The 16,558-nt window shown below is 44.9% G+C and overlaps 1 protein-coding gene across 1 annotated transcript in view; it reads right to left on the bottom strand.

Moving 5' to 3' along the window:
* Nucleotides 1-3,682: 3,682 nt before the first annotated feature.
* LOC121141088 overlaps nt 3,683-16,558 on the bottom strand; it is a 48,856-nt gene continuing 35,980 nt past the window's right edge. The window contains exon 4 of the mRNA XM_040747937.1: nt 3,683-5,197. Coding sequence (XP_040603871.1) covers nt 3,935-5,197 — 1,263 coding nt within the window. The 3' untranslated portion in view covers nt 3,683-3,934. The remainder of the gene's footprint in view (nt 5,198-16,558) is intronic.

The following is a 16,558-nucleotide window of genomic DNA, read 5'->3' as shown; positions in this document are numbered from 1 at the left end:
ATCATCCAGTCCAAAGTAAGACTTATAGAGATTGAATGTTTAATTCAGATCCTCTAACTCATCCCTGATCATGCCAACCAATGGAATGGCGGCCAATGCTCCAGACTTCAGGGCCTCTAGGAAGACTTTCTGCTTCAGGGAATCTCTCTTGAGGTTAATGGTGGTCTCAGTAACACTGTTTAAGGACAGTGTGAAGACTTGTTACTTGTGGGCTGGCAGATCCCTTAGGAGTTTTGTTTGCAGGTTTGGGAAGTCATAGTCAGACATATCAAGGTTGGAGACCAAGAAGACTGGAGGCTCACTGGAGAGGGCTTCCTTGAGTTGCCTTGAGCTAATGCTTGTCCTGTTTTATAGCTAATGCTTGTCCTGTTCCCTTCAGCCAGTGTTCTATGAGTTGATCAGGTATGGATCTGTCTTGCACACAGTTGAGGTCTGGCTTGTCATTCTCCTTTCTGTGCTACTGTTCCGGGTACTTAGAGTCTCTGAAACTTCTCAGGGTTGTTAGGACATGAAGAGAATGCCCTGGCATGCCAAAAGTAATTCTTTGGGAAAGGCAAAAGCCTAGGAGGGATATATTAGGCTCTTTTCAGGAGACCAAAGATAAGACATACCACCAGGTGTATTCCCTGAATGCCCTTGCATTTGCTCAAACCAACTGTAAATTTTTGCTTTAATAATAATAATGAAAAGTGATTTGTTTCTGCCAGAGTCGCTGGTACCTCACTGTCTTTAGACTATCTTTCAATCCAGAGACTTAGACTCACTGGTCACATGGAGAGTTGACAATGTTCCCTAGGGGCTTGGTAGTAGAGATGGAGATTAGATGGTTGGTGCTGGGTGGCCAGGGAGTGGTTTGCTTAGTTCTCTATCCTGCAATATTTGTCACTCTTCTCTAACCACAGTTGGTGTTGGTGAGTTCTCTGGCTTATTATTGTCAGCTGTGGTTGGCAGCAGTGACTGGCAGCAGGTGGCATGCTATTTAGATTTGACCATTCAGCTGGATTAGTTTCTGCCATGGCACTTGTTCCTGCCACGCAGAACTGGCCTGGGAAGGCAGGGTCAGACACACTAATGAACTATGAGGAGCCTGGGGTCTGTGCCTGGTTGCCCAGTTTGGGGAAAGTGATGGCCTGTGCTCAGTGGCGCAGGTAACCCCAGCAGTGTTTTAGGGCCAGGGGTAGGCAGCGGCTGAAGGCAGCTGTGGAAATGCTACAAAACAGTGCGGAACACAGGAAAGCAGGCTGGGTGGGGCAGCAGGAAGGCAGACAGAGGTCTCCACTGGTTGATAATGCCCTGTGTGGACTCCAGATATTTCCGTTTCCCTTAATGTATATTAAAAATATTTCAAGGACAAATATTAAGAAGGACCACAAGCATCTGTGACACAGCACCATTGTCTACGTCCTGGATCAAAAGGACCTCACATCCTCTCCTTCCTGCCTCTTCCTCTCTTTCCCTCCTCTGAAGTCCACCAGGGAACTGTGTGAGCCATTCTGTGCAGCTGAATGTGAACCCCGCCTCTTCACCTAAAGCCCAACTCCACTGAAAATCAGATCACAACACAGGAAAAAAAAATCCAGTAAAACTCTTGGATTGCTTGCCTGCCTTTTCTCTCCTTATACCACATATTCTTTTATATATTTTTTTATTTAATTTAGAATCGATCTTATTTTACATATCAATCCCAGGTCTCTCTCCCGTCCATTCTTTCATGCATCCCACTGACCAATCCATCCCACCCCACATCCACTTCCCAGGGAGGATGAGGCCTTCAATGAGGGATTATAAAAGTCTGTGACAGCATTTGGGCAGGGCCTTGGCCCTCCCCTGTGGATCTAGGCTGAGAGAGTATCCCTCCTTGGGAATGGGCTCTCAAAATCCATTTGTGCAGTAGGAATAATACTGATCCACTACAAGAGCCCCCAGACTGCCCAGGCCTCCTAACTGCCACCCATGTTCAGGGGCTTGTTTAGTCGTGTGCTGGAGCCCAGTTGTCACACTGTTGTCTGTGAGCTCCCACTCACTCAGGTCAGCTGTTTCTGTGGGTTTCTCCAGAATTGTCTTGACCCTTTTGCTCATCTCTCTACCTTCTCTACAAGTGGATTCCAGGCTTTACCTGTGAGTGTCTGCTTGTGCTTCCATCAACTATTGGATGAAGGCTCTAGGATGCCCTTTAAGGTAGTCATCCATCTCATTAGAGCAGAAATGCATTTATGGTAGCTTCTCCACTATTGCTGAGATTCTTGGTTGGCTTCATCATTGTGCATCTCTGGACATTTCACTAGTGTCAGATTTCTCTTTAAATGTATACCTGTATTAAGGTATCTCTTTTCTTGCTCTCCTCTATTCTTCCCCTGACTCAATCTTCCTGATCCCTCATGTTCTCCTCCCCACTTCTCTTTCCCTTTCTCCTACCTCCTTTTATGTCCCTCCATGCTCCCAATTTGCTCACAAGATCTTGTTCCTTTCCCCTTCTCCAGGGAACCATGTATGTGTCACTTAGGGTCCTCCTGGTTTCCTAGCTTCTCAGGTGGTATGGATTGTAGGCTGGTAGCCTCACACACACACACATTAAATGCAGAGTTCTATGAAATGGTATGTGTACTGTGCCATCTGTTCCATGGGAACACATACCTACACGCAGGCAGACACATATACCAGCTCATAGACATACATACACATACACGGGCAGAGAATGTGCACACAAGTTTAAGGTCACAGCTTTACTTAGTATCCAAGCTGAAAAGGTCACCTGTCGCTTGCTTTGTAACTAAAAAGAGAGTCATAGTGTCCCTATTAGACACTTGAAAGTGTCTTAGGTTTGAATTAAGGAGATGTGGCCTCTCTGAAACATTGACACGTACAGTTCACTCACACTTCACTTCTCCTACTCTTCCATTGCCCTCCAATGAGGTGCTCTGAGAAATATTGGTCACTGGTCTCCTGGTAGTAAAATAAAATAGATGTTGTTCTTTCTCCAGTTTCACACCACATAGTATCTTCATGGTGAATTTGTGATATGGTGCATTATCATTGTATCATGGCTTCAGTTATCTGGAAGCAAGGCTCTGTACACATTTTTCAAATCTGAGAACTATATTTTGACTTCCACAAAGAAACCAAGGAAGAGCTGTGGTTAGTTCTCAGACAGGAATATATCAATTACATTACAGTCTGTGTATAGGAGGAGACAGGATCACTGTGAGCCTTCAGATAATCAGAAATAGAACGCACAGACCATAGTACCAACCTCCCACAATGTGCACTCACACAGCCAGTCAAATCTAGAATAAACTTTAACCACAGGGAGTTGAAAAAGTCACAGCTTGAATTAGTGATCTGTTCTTCATATCTGGTAACATGTGCTTGAGCTATGCAGGAACACTTAATGTAAACAGATCCCAAACCATTTCATGTGGAGAGACAGACTTCACCAGGAGCAGAGCATGTCAGCTGCTCACAGCTTGCTCTCCCAACATGGCAGCAAATGTCTTCCCTCAATGATGATAAATGTTGTAAATGCAGAAATAGATTATATATTGAACTAAGGCCAGGCACTGGGGTGTTTTACACACCAAGTCAGGAGTACACATAACTGGGAGTTCGATCGGGGGCAGCTGTCTACATGTCAACTTTCATACTGAGGCCACATTTGAACACAAAATCACAAATCAAATCCATATTTATCATGGATATTATACATATGATTTTAATGGAACTAAGTTTTCCTCACACATTTGCACATTGTTGAAGCTTCTCCTACTACTACAGCACACTTGAGCCCTTGCTATAATGATCTTCAGGCTCAGGATGAGGCAAAGGACAAACTCTAGCGCTCCACAAACAAGGTGTGTTACTCGGGAATAGGTTATGATTCAGTGTCCAAAACAAGGCCAGACCCAAACATTGATTGGAGCTTGTGCAATGTTTCCCATCATTCCCAGTAATCAGGAGCCTTAGATATATATGGTCCCACCTTCTTTTCAAAAATATCTTCCCTATTAAGAAGAGCTATGGCATCATTTGCTGCAGTTTCAAGAAAGAGATTCTGCAGATAGTAAGTTTTGCTGTAGTAAAACCTAGCAGCAAATGGTCCACCAGTAACTGAGGAAATGAGTTCAATATAATTCAGTAGTTTTTTCCCTAAGGATACATCGTTGCCTTCTGCAAACAAATTTGGAAAGCGAAGGCGTACCTTGAGTTCGTCCGTGGACATACCAAAATCTTGAGCAATCTTTTCCAATGAGGCATCATCAAGCCCAAAGTAAGACCTGTAGAGATTGAATGTTTCATTCAGATCCTCTAAGTCATCCCTAATCTTACCAACCAGTGGAATGGTGGCCAATGCTCCAGCCTTCAGAGCCTCTAGGAAGACTTTCTGTTTCAGGGAATCTCTCTTGAGGTTAATGGTGTCCTCAGTAACACTGTTTAAGGACAGCATGAAGACGTGGCGCTTGTGGGCTGGGAGCTCACCCAATAGGGTGGTCTGCAGCTTTGGGAAGTCATAGTCAGACACGTCAAAGTTGGAGACCAAGAAGACTGGAGGCTCACTGGAGAGGGCTTCCTTGAGTTGCTTTGAACAGTCACCTCGGATTTTCATCAGGACATCCTCCTTATTGAAGGCCTTAGGTTTACTTTTCTTTTCATTATATATGTCATTATCTATCTTGGTTCGAACAAAGTAGAAATTCATCTTCATCTTTTCAATGGCTTTTGCTAGTTGTGCATCATTTTCTTTGAAGCGAGTAGCTGAGGTGATAACGAAGAAGTCATACTCAGCAAACTTCATTGCCTCTAGGTAGTGTTCTGGTGGGAAGGAAGTGGGCCAAATGCCAGGTAGGTCCCATACTGTCACCTGAGGAAGCTTTCGGTTTGGGTATGGCACTCTCTCCATTGTTATCTCTGTCACCCCAGTAGGGGCTGCACCATCTTCTTCATGCCCCATCCCCATCAGGGCATTGATGAAGGTGGACTTCCCTGTCCATGACTCCCCTGTCACAGCAATGTTCAGGGGAGCATTCTCGATGTCTCTCAGTGCATTGTGGATTACAGAAAATGCATCCTGGAGGTTATTTTCCTGAATGTGGGTTTTAATCAAGATGATAGTTTCCTCAGAGTGGATTTGGCTTTCCCTCTTAAAATTCTTAAAGAATGCATCAATGCTGGAGGCCCAAGCCATGTCTCTGTATGATGGAAGCTGAAGGAATATAGAGGAGAGAAATTGTAATCATTAATTAAAGCAGGGAATAGCTTTGGAATTTGTTGTTGCAGTAAAGCAGGCCCCCAACCCTGTCCCACATCAGATCTAGCATTGCCTTTCTTGGCTTCTCTTGGTTGCTGCTTCCACTGCTGGCCTGGTTATGAAGAGGCCTCTTGTTCACACTTCACTTCCTGCTAGGAATTTCCTTGTATCTCTTGGTCTATCAGACTCCACTTATCCTGTGAAGTTACCCATTGAAGCCTTTATTATCCCTCTGAAGTTACCTTTAAATTCCTTTAAATTAATTTTCATTAAAATGACATCTATACATGTTGTCAACCCCCAAAATGCATAAAAAAACAGCAAGACTTTTCCTGCTAGGGTCCTCAACCTTATGTGAACCCATTACTGAATTGCCTGTAGGTCCCCAAGGCCTCTGGTCTCTTTGCTGTTGAGGGAATCCCAAAATACTATCAAAACAGCACAGGCTACTGCTGTTTCCCTTGCTTGACCCCCAGAAGTTGAAGGTCCCTTTTCTGAAGACAGCACACACTTCAGGTACAGGACTCAGAGAAATCCAGCTGCACGAATGCCAATGTCTCCTCCCCGAGGGCTAGTCTAGCTTTCATAACACCAGAAGGTGCTGTGCAGGTTGCCAAGGGAGGAAAGCATTCAATGATCCTACCCAGCTGTGGCACCTGTGAGCCACAATGATGATCCCCATGCTGAGATAACTAGAGGTGCAATGGCGGCATTTATGTTTTGGTGGGAACACACAGCCGTCTAATCAGACTTCAGGCTGGCTGAACAAGAAGAAAATCATACCTGGTTAATGAAAACCTAGCCAACAACCTGGCACCAGTGAGGTCATAGATCTCAGAGGAGAATCCACTGTGGCCACTTTCCTATCCTAAATACTCATCTTTATACCCACAGACAGGTTGAGCTGTCACTCACCAACAAAGATGCTGCTTTTCAAAGCAGAGATCACTTTAGAAAGACACAACTAGTCAAGAGCAGAGAACAACTGACCTGTGGTGCATAGATGATACACTGTAACTCAAGATTTACACCGAAGACCCAGGAAAAATGCAAAGGAGTGTGCAGAAAGGCTACAAGAGTGAAAAGACCGCAAACTCTGCAATATCGGGTCTTCTGCATGTGACCTGATGATAAATCCATGAAACTTCAACATTGTAGCCATTTAAACAGGATCTGAGCAAGGCTACCACCAGTTGACATGCCAAAGTGGATGTGGGAAATTGCATGTGTTGTCACACTTAGATGAAGTGTCACAAGTGATCAAAAGCTGCAGATAGAGAGAAGTAGCCTTATGCAGAGATGAGTCTGTCTGTATATCCATAGATACATGCATCCATCCATCCATCCATCACCTATCATCCATCTGTATACATACATATGTATATATATATGCTATACAAAATTCAGCAGGTTGCTTTGATATATTTATTTGTTTGAAGGTATGTCACAGTAATAAATTATTAGAGGCCATACATTTAAAGGGAATAGGAGGTATGGAAGGGACTGTAGGGAGGAGAAGGGGGTAATGATGCAGTTATACTTTAATAAAAGAAAGGACCTTTGGTTCATGACAAGCATTTATATTAAACAAAATTCAAAATCAGAAAAAGAAAGAGGGAGGAGAGAGAGAGAGAGAGAGAGAGAGAGAGAGAGAAGAAGGAAGAGAGGAAGGAAGGCAGTCTACTTTTAGATGCAAGGGCAATCATGGCAACACTGTACTGCACAGAATGTAATTCCCAGTGTCTGCCTAAGAACATTCCACTGATGTACCTAAGCTAGCCAGTGGCACATTGTAGGATATTTTCTCCAAAACACTAAATAGAGCCTTTACAACTACCTGCCTACTTCATGAGGTGCTGGTAGCCTTTCAAACTTCCTGTCCACCCACTATCCACTCCATGATGTGAATCCCTGTTCCTCAGAGACTTCAGACCCCCAACCTGCAGTGACTGCTATGCATCTTGCCCACCCAGTGTCTGGCCTGTCAGAGTTGCCAGCTGTCAACCCTCCTAGTCACCCAGGGAGGACAGCATTCACACTTTTGAGTCTTAGACATCCACATTCACCTGACACCTGCTGACCACCCCATGTATCAGAGCCTTTGAGACCACCCAACTGCTTCCTATTATAAAATAAGTAAGGCCGTAAATATGTACAAAAGGAAATCAGTCAGTGTTCTAAGCAAATTCGAACATAAAATCTTGGTTATGTAAAAAACAACACAGTGAGTTTCTTCTAAACAATATAAATCCCTGAGTAATGGTCTTCATGGGAATGACTTAGATAGAGTTCCAGAGAAAGTATTTAAGTGGTTGTTGTAAATGTGTTTAAAAACCGTGGGCTTACCATTCCAAATAGAGGGATGCTCTTTCAGCCTGGACACATGGGGAAGTGCCTAGGTCCTTCCCTGGATGAACTGACAGACTTTGGAGATTCCGCAAGGAGGGCCTCACTGTCTCTTGGGAATGATGTAGGGATTGGATGGGGGGCTGGGAGGGCTGGTGGAGGGACAAGGGAAGAGGGGTGGGAGAGAGCTGGGATTAACATGCGAAGCATTCATGTTTCTAATTTAAATAGAAACATATATTGAGGAAAAATGTTGGCTCAAACACCAGCTAGGTGAAAGATAGGAGTCAGCACAGGGTATGAAAATAGAATGCAATAAAGAGAAATACTGAGGAAAGTCTTGACTTAAATGAGGTTAGAGACTAAAAATTCTTAGTGGAAAGATACCAACAGAGAGGATCATATGGAGGAGAGAATATCAGGGTTGAAAACATTGTAGGGGACTTGGATGACTTTTCAAGGAAAAACATAAAAATTGAAAACCTATGAACATTGCTCATGTGACCTGTGGAACACTATGAAAATATGGCCTTAGAAGGAGAAGAACTCCATGCCAACAGCATAGAAAAGGTTCTCAACTAATCGTAGCATTAATTTCCACAAATTTAGAGACAGAAAAGCACATCCACGTAGATACAGAGGCTTGGAGGACACCAGATACACAGGGCTGAAAAAGGAACAGCTGGAGTCATATTATAGCTAAAACCCTGCATATATACAGAGCCAAGTGTTCTGCAAACACAAGAAAAAGCATCAAGAACTATAAATATGGCCATCAGAGTAACAACTGAGAGCAGCAGAATCTTTGAAAGCACCATACTCAGCCTGATCTGCCAGAGTTTGTGGTTGTTTCTGATCTGGGCTTTTATCTCCATGGGCAAATGAGGAGCCTACAGCATAGATTCCAAGAGCATCTGGGTAAACAGCCTGCTGTCCATCTCCAAGCTTGACTGCTTCAGAAGACTGGCACAGCCCACAACACTCAATTGGAAGGAAGGGCTGTTGCTTGTCTGCTTTGGGATGCTCTGTGTCACAGAAGATGGCCACAGAAGGATGCTACTGTGAAGGCTCCCTGATTAAGTCTCCCCAGTTTCTCCTGCTCCAGTGTCAGCAGCCCACTCTCAGTGTTATCACCCGTGTAGGGTTATTGGCCAAGCTGAACTTAGAAACTGTTCACTTACCTGAGCAGTGGCGAGCTTGATCTGTTGCCAATGCCACCTTTGGGATACCTCTCTTCTTAAGAAAGCTCTTTACAAACCAGCGAGGGCAGTGATCATGGAATGATCTAAGTCTGGAGCTCACACTCAGGATGTTCAGGAAGAAAGCAGGTGAGGTGTGGAGTTCTGATGTCCTCAGAAGAAATGCATAAAGAAAGGAGGAGCACTCGGGATGGACAGCCTGATCTTCTCCAAGTTACTTTATCATCCCTGGCCACACAGAGCCCTTGCTGTCTACACTTTTCTGGATGGATATGAGCTCATTTTATGCAAACCACCTTATGGTCAGAGTTGGTTTCAGTTTCCATTCCTAGAAATGAAACAATGAAACAATGGGGAGGTTCTTCAGAGAATTTTCAGATGGGTCAAGCTGTTTGAGGTTGGTCTTATTAATTCTGTGGTGTGACCACTGAAGTACCAAAAATTGAAATTAATAAAAGTTCCTGAAAAGGGAACTTCTAATGACTGGGAATGCTGTGCCTGGCACCTGAGACCCTCTCTCAGAGAAGGGGAGGTCACCCTCTGCCACTTGGGTCAAAATTCCTATGCCTGATAATTGCTGGACCTAAGGTTGTAAAGATCCCATGGTCCAGGGTATAACTGACAGACCCTGTGACCTTGTAACCTTCCAATTCCCTTCCACTGTCCTATCTTATTCAAATGTATCTTGCTTAAAATATGTAGTTAATGCTTTACTCTGTACTTTATATGACCTTAAGTAACCATGGAAACTGAAATTTGTGACCTTCAACCTTATGGTATACCCCTTTAAAAGCTTCTCTTTTTGGCTGGTTGGAATCTCATTTTCCCACCATGGAGTGAGATTCAAGTTGGCCAACTTGAACAACAAAAATAAATCTTTGCTTTTGCATTGGAGGTGTCTGCTCCTCGGGTTGGTATCTGGGCTTCCATGAACCTGGCACAACACCATGAGAGTACAGTTCATGGTAGACCCTGGGTTTGACCCTATGGCTTCCCCACTGGGGACTGCTAACTCAGGTGATGGCAAGTAGCCCTGGGCATGCTATCCTTCTGTTGTGTGTCTTGACTTGTTTATAGATTTATCAATCTGACATAAGTTTTGATTTTAATAAATTTGAGGCTTTGAATTAAAAGACTCAGGCCAGGAACAAACAAAATAAATTTCTGTAGGGAAAAGAGACCAGTCAAAGAAACACATCCTGAGCAGATCCAAAGAAACACACTTTGGCCCTGCAACCAAAACCAAAGAAATGTACCCTGCCCCTAAAACCAGTGCCAAAGGAACACACTTTGTCCCTGGAATCAGAGCCAGTGAAAGAAATGCACCCTGGCCCTACAATTGGAGCCAAAAGGCTAAAAAGGACCAGAGAAAGAAACACACTTTGGCCCTGAAACCAGAGCCAAATTTGATCCTAAACCTCTGTAAAAAAGTAACCAATCCCGGAGCAGAGCTCTAGCCAATCTGAGCTCAGCACTGAAATCGGACCAATCCCTACTCTGGAAAAACTTCCCCACCCCCAAACATACAAACCCTGTGTATGTTCAGCTTGGCTGGTCCAGCTGCCTTCCAATAAACCCTTTTGGATGAGCTTTGAGTGAAGATCTTCTTTTGAGGCGGGGACAGCAGAGCAAGCAGAGGCGACCCTAGGCAGAGTAGAGCAGAGCAGAACGAGCAGGGCTGTAACACTTGCCTGGGAAACCTTCCTGGGCAGAGAGGAGTTGTTACACTCTGCTCCCTAGTCTCCACTCTCCCTGCTCTCCGCTCTCCAGTAGCAGAGCTCAATTGTTGCAATTTTGCCCGAGAAACTTCCTGTCAAGCAAAACTGCTACACTAGGCGAACATCCCCAGTTGGAAGACCCTGTCCTGCTGGAGCAGAGCTGATACACGGGAGAAACCTTTCTCTGAGGCAAGGCTATAAGCTGCTAAGCTTACTGCAACCTGTGGTGGTCCTTGGCTCCTGAGCTCCAGGATACCTTTCCATCTGAGCTGTGTAACACTCAGTATTCTCTGACTCCCAACTACCAGAATACCTGAACCACTCCTGTTCCATCCTGTCCAGACCCATCCCGAAACGCTTACAATTTCTCTAGGTAAGACACTGGTAATAATTAGCCAGTGGATTATAAGAGGAAAAAACCCACAAAGTTATAAGTTTTGGGAGGCACATTATCTTGTATTCCTGCCTAGGTGTGATCAAAGCTTAATCTTGTAACAGATATCCTGCAGATGCTTCACCATCTAAGCAAGAATTTGTCTCATACAAAAGTAGATCATAGCTGTGAGCCTGTTTAATCTGTGACCCATTGCTTTGTAGAAATACCTTACATGCCAACTTTCATACTGAGGCCACAGTGGAGGATGTGTGAAGTCTCTGCAATAGGACACAGAGGCAAGTAAATGGCCACCAGGGCCAGACTGTTCAGTAGAAGATACCAGAGTTTACAAATGATGGAACAGAAAGAAAAGAATCTAGTGCCACAAGAGAAAAAGAATTAGAAACAGAAGAAGGGATAAACACATGTTCTGTCACAAGAGGAGGCAAATAGGGAGGGCTAACTACCACTAGAGATCTTTCCAAAAGCCACAGGTAAACGTTTACTATACAAGCTTCATAGATGTAAAAATGAGAATAAATGGAGCGACCCTACAATGGAGGGGGCAGTGCTTCTCGCAGACACCATAAACTACCAAATTAAAAAGCTCAGTGTGTAACCTATTTTTAAATTGTTGGTCTGGGATCCCATAGACCAGGAAACATTACAGGTTATTACCATTTCTCTTGGTTAATCTCCAGAATAGTCAGTAGGTCCTTATTGCTGAAGGCACCACACGATTGAGTCATAGGACATGGAGAAACCACGCTGGCAATGACCCTGAAGCTTCATCCCTCCTGGTTGACTGTCTTAGACATGTAAGTTTCTATGCGTGCTGCTGTAGAACAGTAACCAGCAGTGTCACCCAGCTGTGAATCCTGCAAATTACACTAATGAATCCTATGCCAAGGTATACCTACTGAAGCAACAGTGGAACACATGTTGTGGGAGTAACCTGCAGCGACATTTTGTTTATGATCTAACAAACAAAGCTTGCCTGAAGATCAGAGTGAAAAGCTAGCCACACTAGATGGCTATAGTGCCGGGCTGTGGTGGCACACACCTTTAATCCCAGCAGCCACAGTAGGTAGCCATAGAGACTGGGCAGTGGTGGTGCAGCCCTTTAATCCCAGCACTTGGGAGGCAGAGACAGATGGATCTCTGTGAACTCAAGGCCACCCTGGATTACACGAGATTGATTCAGTGTAAAAGAGAAACTGAGATCACACCTTTGATTCCAGCACTTGGGATGGAATGACTTTAATTCCAGCACTAGGGAGGTAGAGACAGGAGTGATGTGACTGGGTTGAGTGAGGAACTTTAGGTGGGAGGAGACAGGAGTTCAGGGCAGCCTGAGGCAGTCAGTCTGGCAGTCAGTCTCAGACAGCAGTCTAAGCAGTATACAGTCTAGGCAGTCAGTCTAAGGACGCAGTCTGAAGAAGCAGTCTGATGACAGGATTGCCCTTTTTGGTTTGAGCCTTGGTAGAAGTAAGAAATGCCTAGTGGTTGGCTGCATTGCATCTCTGATCCTTCAGCTTTCACCCCCTGATATCTGCCTCTGGGTTTTTAATTATTAAGAACAATTAACTCATGCTACAGTAACCAATAACTTTCTGATTAATTTGAAAGCTTGTTTCACAAGAACAGACTCATGTCTAGTACTGTTAACTGGGTTAAACAACACAGCTGGCTAGGACAAAGGCTCTAGTTGGAGAACCTAATTCTATTATTCTGCTAACTGGACATGGTAACAAGTTGCTCCTAAGTTTTCATGTTTATACTCATAGATTTGTACACCTCTACTCTTTTCGGAGAGGTTCCTTTTGCAGTAGTTGTTGATTCAAAGAGACAATAGCTGGTTGATATTTAGAGATTAAGAGATCACGAAATGCTCAGATCTAAATGGTAATTCTACAGCACACTATTCTCCCCATGGCTGAGAGATATGGCAGAAGAGGGGAGGGAGACAGTGTAAGAGCTGGATGCAGTGAACATCTGACAGTATGTGCTGGACGTGGTGTGAATGTTGCAAACAGGAAGTCTCATTGAGAGAGAGGAGGCCATGGGATGGGCTGCAGGAAGCATACAGGGAGGGCATGCAGCAGAGAAAGAACAAGCAGAGACATAAAGGATCTCTTTCCCTTTCCCCTTGAACTCATAGAATTTTGCAAGACCCTGAATAATACTAGCATCCTGAAAGCTGTTAGGCGGCCTTTTAAATGGATTATGTAGTGGATATACAGGCCGAGCCTGGGTATTGTAGTGAAAAATGATGTCTGAGTTTTGTAGCCACTGGAGTTCTGGAGGTGACATCCCAAAGGTGAGTGAGTCAGCATGGAGGGGACAGATCCCATCACTCTTAGTGGCAGTGGGCCAAGGATGAGAGACCCAGTGTCTCTGTGTGTCTTGAGAGGCAAAGGAGATCGTGAAAGGTGGAGAGACCAGGTGTCCATGTGAATCTTGAGAGACTGAGGGGAGAGTCAAGTGGAGACCATGCATCCCAGTGAATCTGAGTGGTGGAGCAGCAGTCTCTTGGAAGGGGTAGGCCATCACCATTCTAGTCTCTGTCACCAAGAGAGGGACCCAGGTGGGCCTGAGGATGAATCTGGACCTGTCAACAGGTAATTTCAGACCAGGAAAGGACACCAGATTCTGGAAGTGTGACCACAAAGAGTAAGAAGGCAAAGCCCGCTACCAAAGCAGACTGATGGAATGTTCTAGCTGGCAGTCAGTCCATGGGAGTCCACGGTAACCACTGAAGTTCTTGGTGGGGTGCAGTCTCCCCAGTACCACAGGGCAGAGCAGGGACACTAGAAGCTTGGTGGCTGTCACCCAATAACCTGGGGACTGTTTAGGACAACCAAGCTGGGGGACTTAAAATCAGCCATCTTTTAGATGAGGGAATCCAGAAGGACTGGAATGTGTGATAAAGGGCCAGGGGATTACTTGCTCAACTGAGTTCCAGAACACAGACGGCTGCTCCTTCCCAACCCAGATTTGGTACAAACTATACCCAAATGCATGTTTTCGCAAAGAAACTTTACTGCCTCTAATGGCAAAGATCCTTTCCTATATGGGGAAGAAAAGTTTTATAAAGGGGCTGCTTTCTGCCTCAGGCAGACAAACAGCACCTGATTCCCTTGCAGGTGCCATGCTTAGAGAGTAGGGGAGGGCTGGGCTGTATTAGAGTGGGCTAGGATGCTGTGGTGTATTTTGGTCCGGCATGTTAAATTAGGTGAACCAAAGGGGACTTTTGCTTGGTGGACTTCAATACTTTGGTGCCAGGACAATGGTAGGCAGTCTCAGGAGGAGTAGTGGCCAAATAAGGGAATAATAGATCTTGGTGGTGATCTTTATGGATATCATCTAATGGTTTTGAGCAAGGCAGAGGGAACTAGGGAGAAGGGCAGGGCCACATGATCAAGAGGAGTGGAGTTCCTTTAATTAGGATGTAGCTACAAGTGCTGGTCATCAGTTACACACAGACACACACACACATGTAGGCTGACCCTGTAAAAAAAACACACACACAGACACACACACAGACACATACACAGACACTTCCATAAACAAATATGCATCGAGCTCAGTGTTTTGTCCTCCATGACCAGGTTCTCCTATAATTTCCTTTGTAACTAACGAAAGTCCTTGGTCTTCCTCTCAGCGACAGTGGATGTGTCTTAGCTTGGAGGTGAGTAGCTGAGGTTATTTTTATTTTTACCTTTCTTTTTTTATAAATTAGAAACAACCTTGCTTCACTTGTCAATCCCAGCTCCCTCTGACTCCTTGACTCTCCCACCTCCCAAGCCCCAACCCCCCACCAAATCTCAACTCCACTCTCCAGGGAGGGTGAGGCCCTTCATGGGGGATCTACAAAGTCTGTCATATCATCCTGGGGCAGAGGCTAGGCCCTCCCTCATGTGTTCAGGCTGAGAGAGCATCCCTCTACGTGCTATAGTCTCCCAAAGTCCATTTGGGTGCCAGGGATAAATACTGATTTATTGTCTGATGTCCCAAAGAATGCCGAGGCCTCCTCACTGACACCCACTTACAAGGGGTCTGGATCATTCCCATGCTGGCCTCTTAACTATCAGTCTGGAGTCCATGAACTCTCCCTTGTTCAGGTCAGCTCTTTCTGTGGGTTTCATCAGCCCCGTCTTAACCCCTTTGCTCATCGTTCCTCCCTCTCTGCAACTGATTTCCAGGAGTTCAGTTCAGTGTTTAGCTGTGGGTGTCTGTTTGCCTCTGCTTCCATCAGCCACTGGATGGAGGCTCTATGATGATATACAAGGTAGTCATCAGTTACATTATCGGGGAAGGACATTGAAGGTAGCCTCTCCACTATTGGTTAGATTGCCAGTTGCTGTCATCCTTGTAGATCTCTGGAAATCTCACTCGTGCCAGATCTCTCCTCAAAACTATAGTGGTTCCCTCTCTTATGGTATCTCTCAGGGGTCTTTTCTATTCTTCGTCTGATTCAACCTTCTTTCTTCCCCACGTCCTCCTCTCCCCTCCTCTTTGACCCCTCTCTTGCTCCCAGCTCCCTCTCACCTTCCTCCTTGCTCCATTTCCCTCAGGAGATCCTGTCCCATTACCCTTCTCTGAGGTACCATGTATATCTCTCTTAGGGTCCTCCCTGATTCCTAGACTCTCTGGCAGTGGGACTGTAGGCTGTTACATCACTGTTTCTGGTCTAAAATCCACATATGAGTGAGTACATACCTTGTTTGTCTTTTTGTGATTAGGTTACCCTATTTAGGATGATTTCTTCTAGTGTCATCCATTTGCCTGCAAATTTCAGGATTCCATTGTGGTTTTTTTTTCTGCTGAGTAGTACTCTATTGTGTACCATCTAGGTTGCTTCCAGGTTCTGGCTATTACAAATAATGCTGCTATGAACATCGGGGAACAGATGTCCTTGTATGAATGTTTATATTTTCGGTATATGCTTAAGAGTGAAATTGCTGGATCTTGTGGTAGACTGATTCCCATTTTTATATGTTTAAGAGTGAAGTTGCTGGATCTTGTGGTAGACTGATTCCCATTTTTATATGTTTAAGAGTGGAGTTGCTGTATCTTGTGGTAGACTGATTCCCATTTTCCTAAGGAATCTCCATACTGATTTCCAAAGTGGGTGTATGAGTTTGTACTTCCTAGGCCCTAGGCCCTCCCCCATCTCTAGGCTGAGAGAGCATCCCTCCATGTGGAATGGACTCCCAAAATTCATTAGTATGCCGTGGTAAACACTTACCCATGACCCCAGAGATTGCCTGCTCACTGACACTACATTCAGGGGGTCTGGATCAGTCCCCTGATGGTGTCTCAGCCATCAGTCTGGGGTTCAAGAGCTCCCCCTTGTCAGGTCAGCTGTCTTTGTGGATTTCACCAGCAGGGTGTTTTTTTGTTTCTTTTTTTAATTTTTTTAAAATTTATTTTTAAGTGTAAATTTAGATTAGAAACAAGGTTGCTTCACAAGTCAGTTCCAGGTCCCTTTCCCTCCCCTCTTCCCATGCCCTCCCTCCAAACCCACATTATCCCCTCATTTCCCCAGGGAGGGTGAAGCCCTTTATCCGGGGTGTCCATAGTCTGTCATTTCATCCAGGGCAGGGCCTAGACCCTCCCCCAAGAGTTCATGGTGAGAGTGCATCTCACATTGTTGGATGGGAGTCCATGTGTA

The sequence above is a fragment of the Mesocricetus auratus genome, unplaced genomic scaffold, assembly GCF_017639785.1.
Source record: "Mesocricetus auratus isolate SY011 unplaced genomic scaffold, BCM_Maur_2.0 Super-Scaffold_100007, whole genome shotgun sequence".
NCBI classification, from domain to species: Eukaryota; Metazoa; Chordata; class Mammalia; order Rodentia; family Cricetidae; genus Mesocricetus; species Mesocricetus auratus.
The sequence above is the reverse complement of the archived record's forward strand: the minus strand, read 5'-3'. Positions and strand labels throughout refer to the sequence as shown.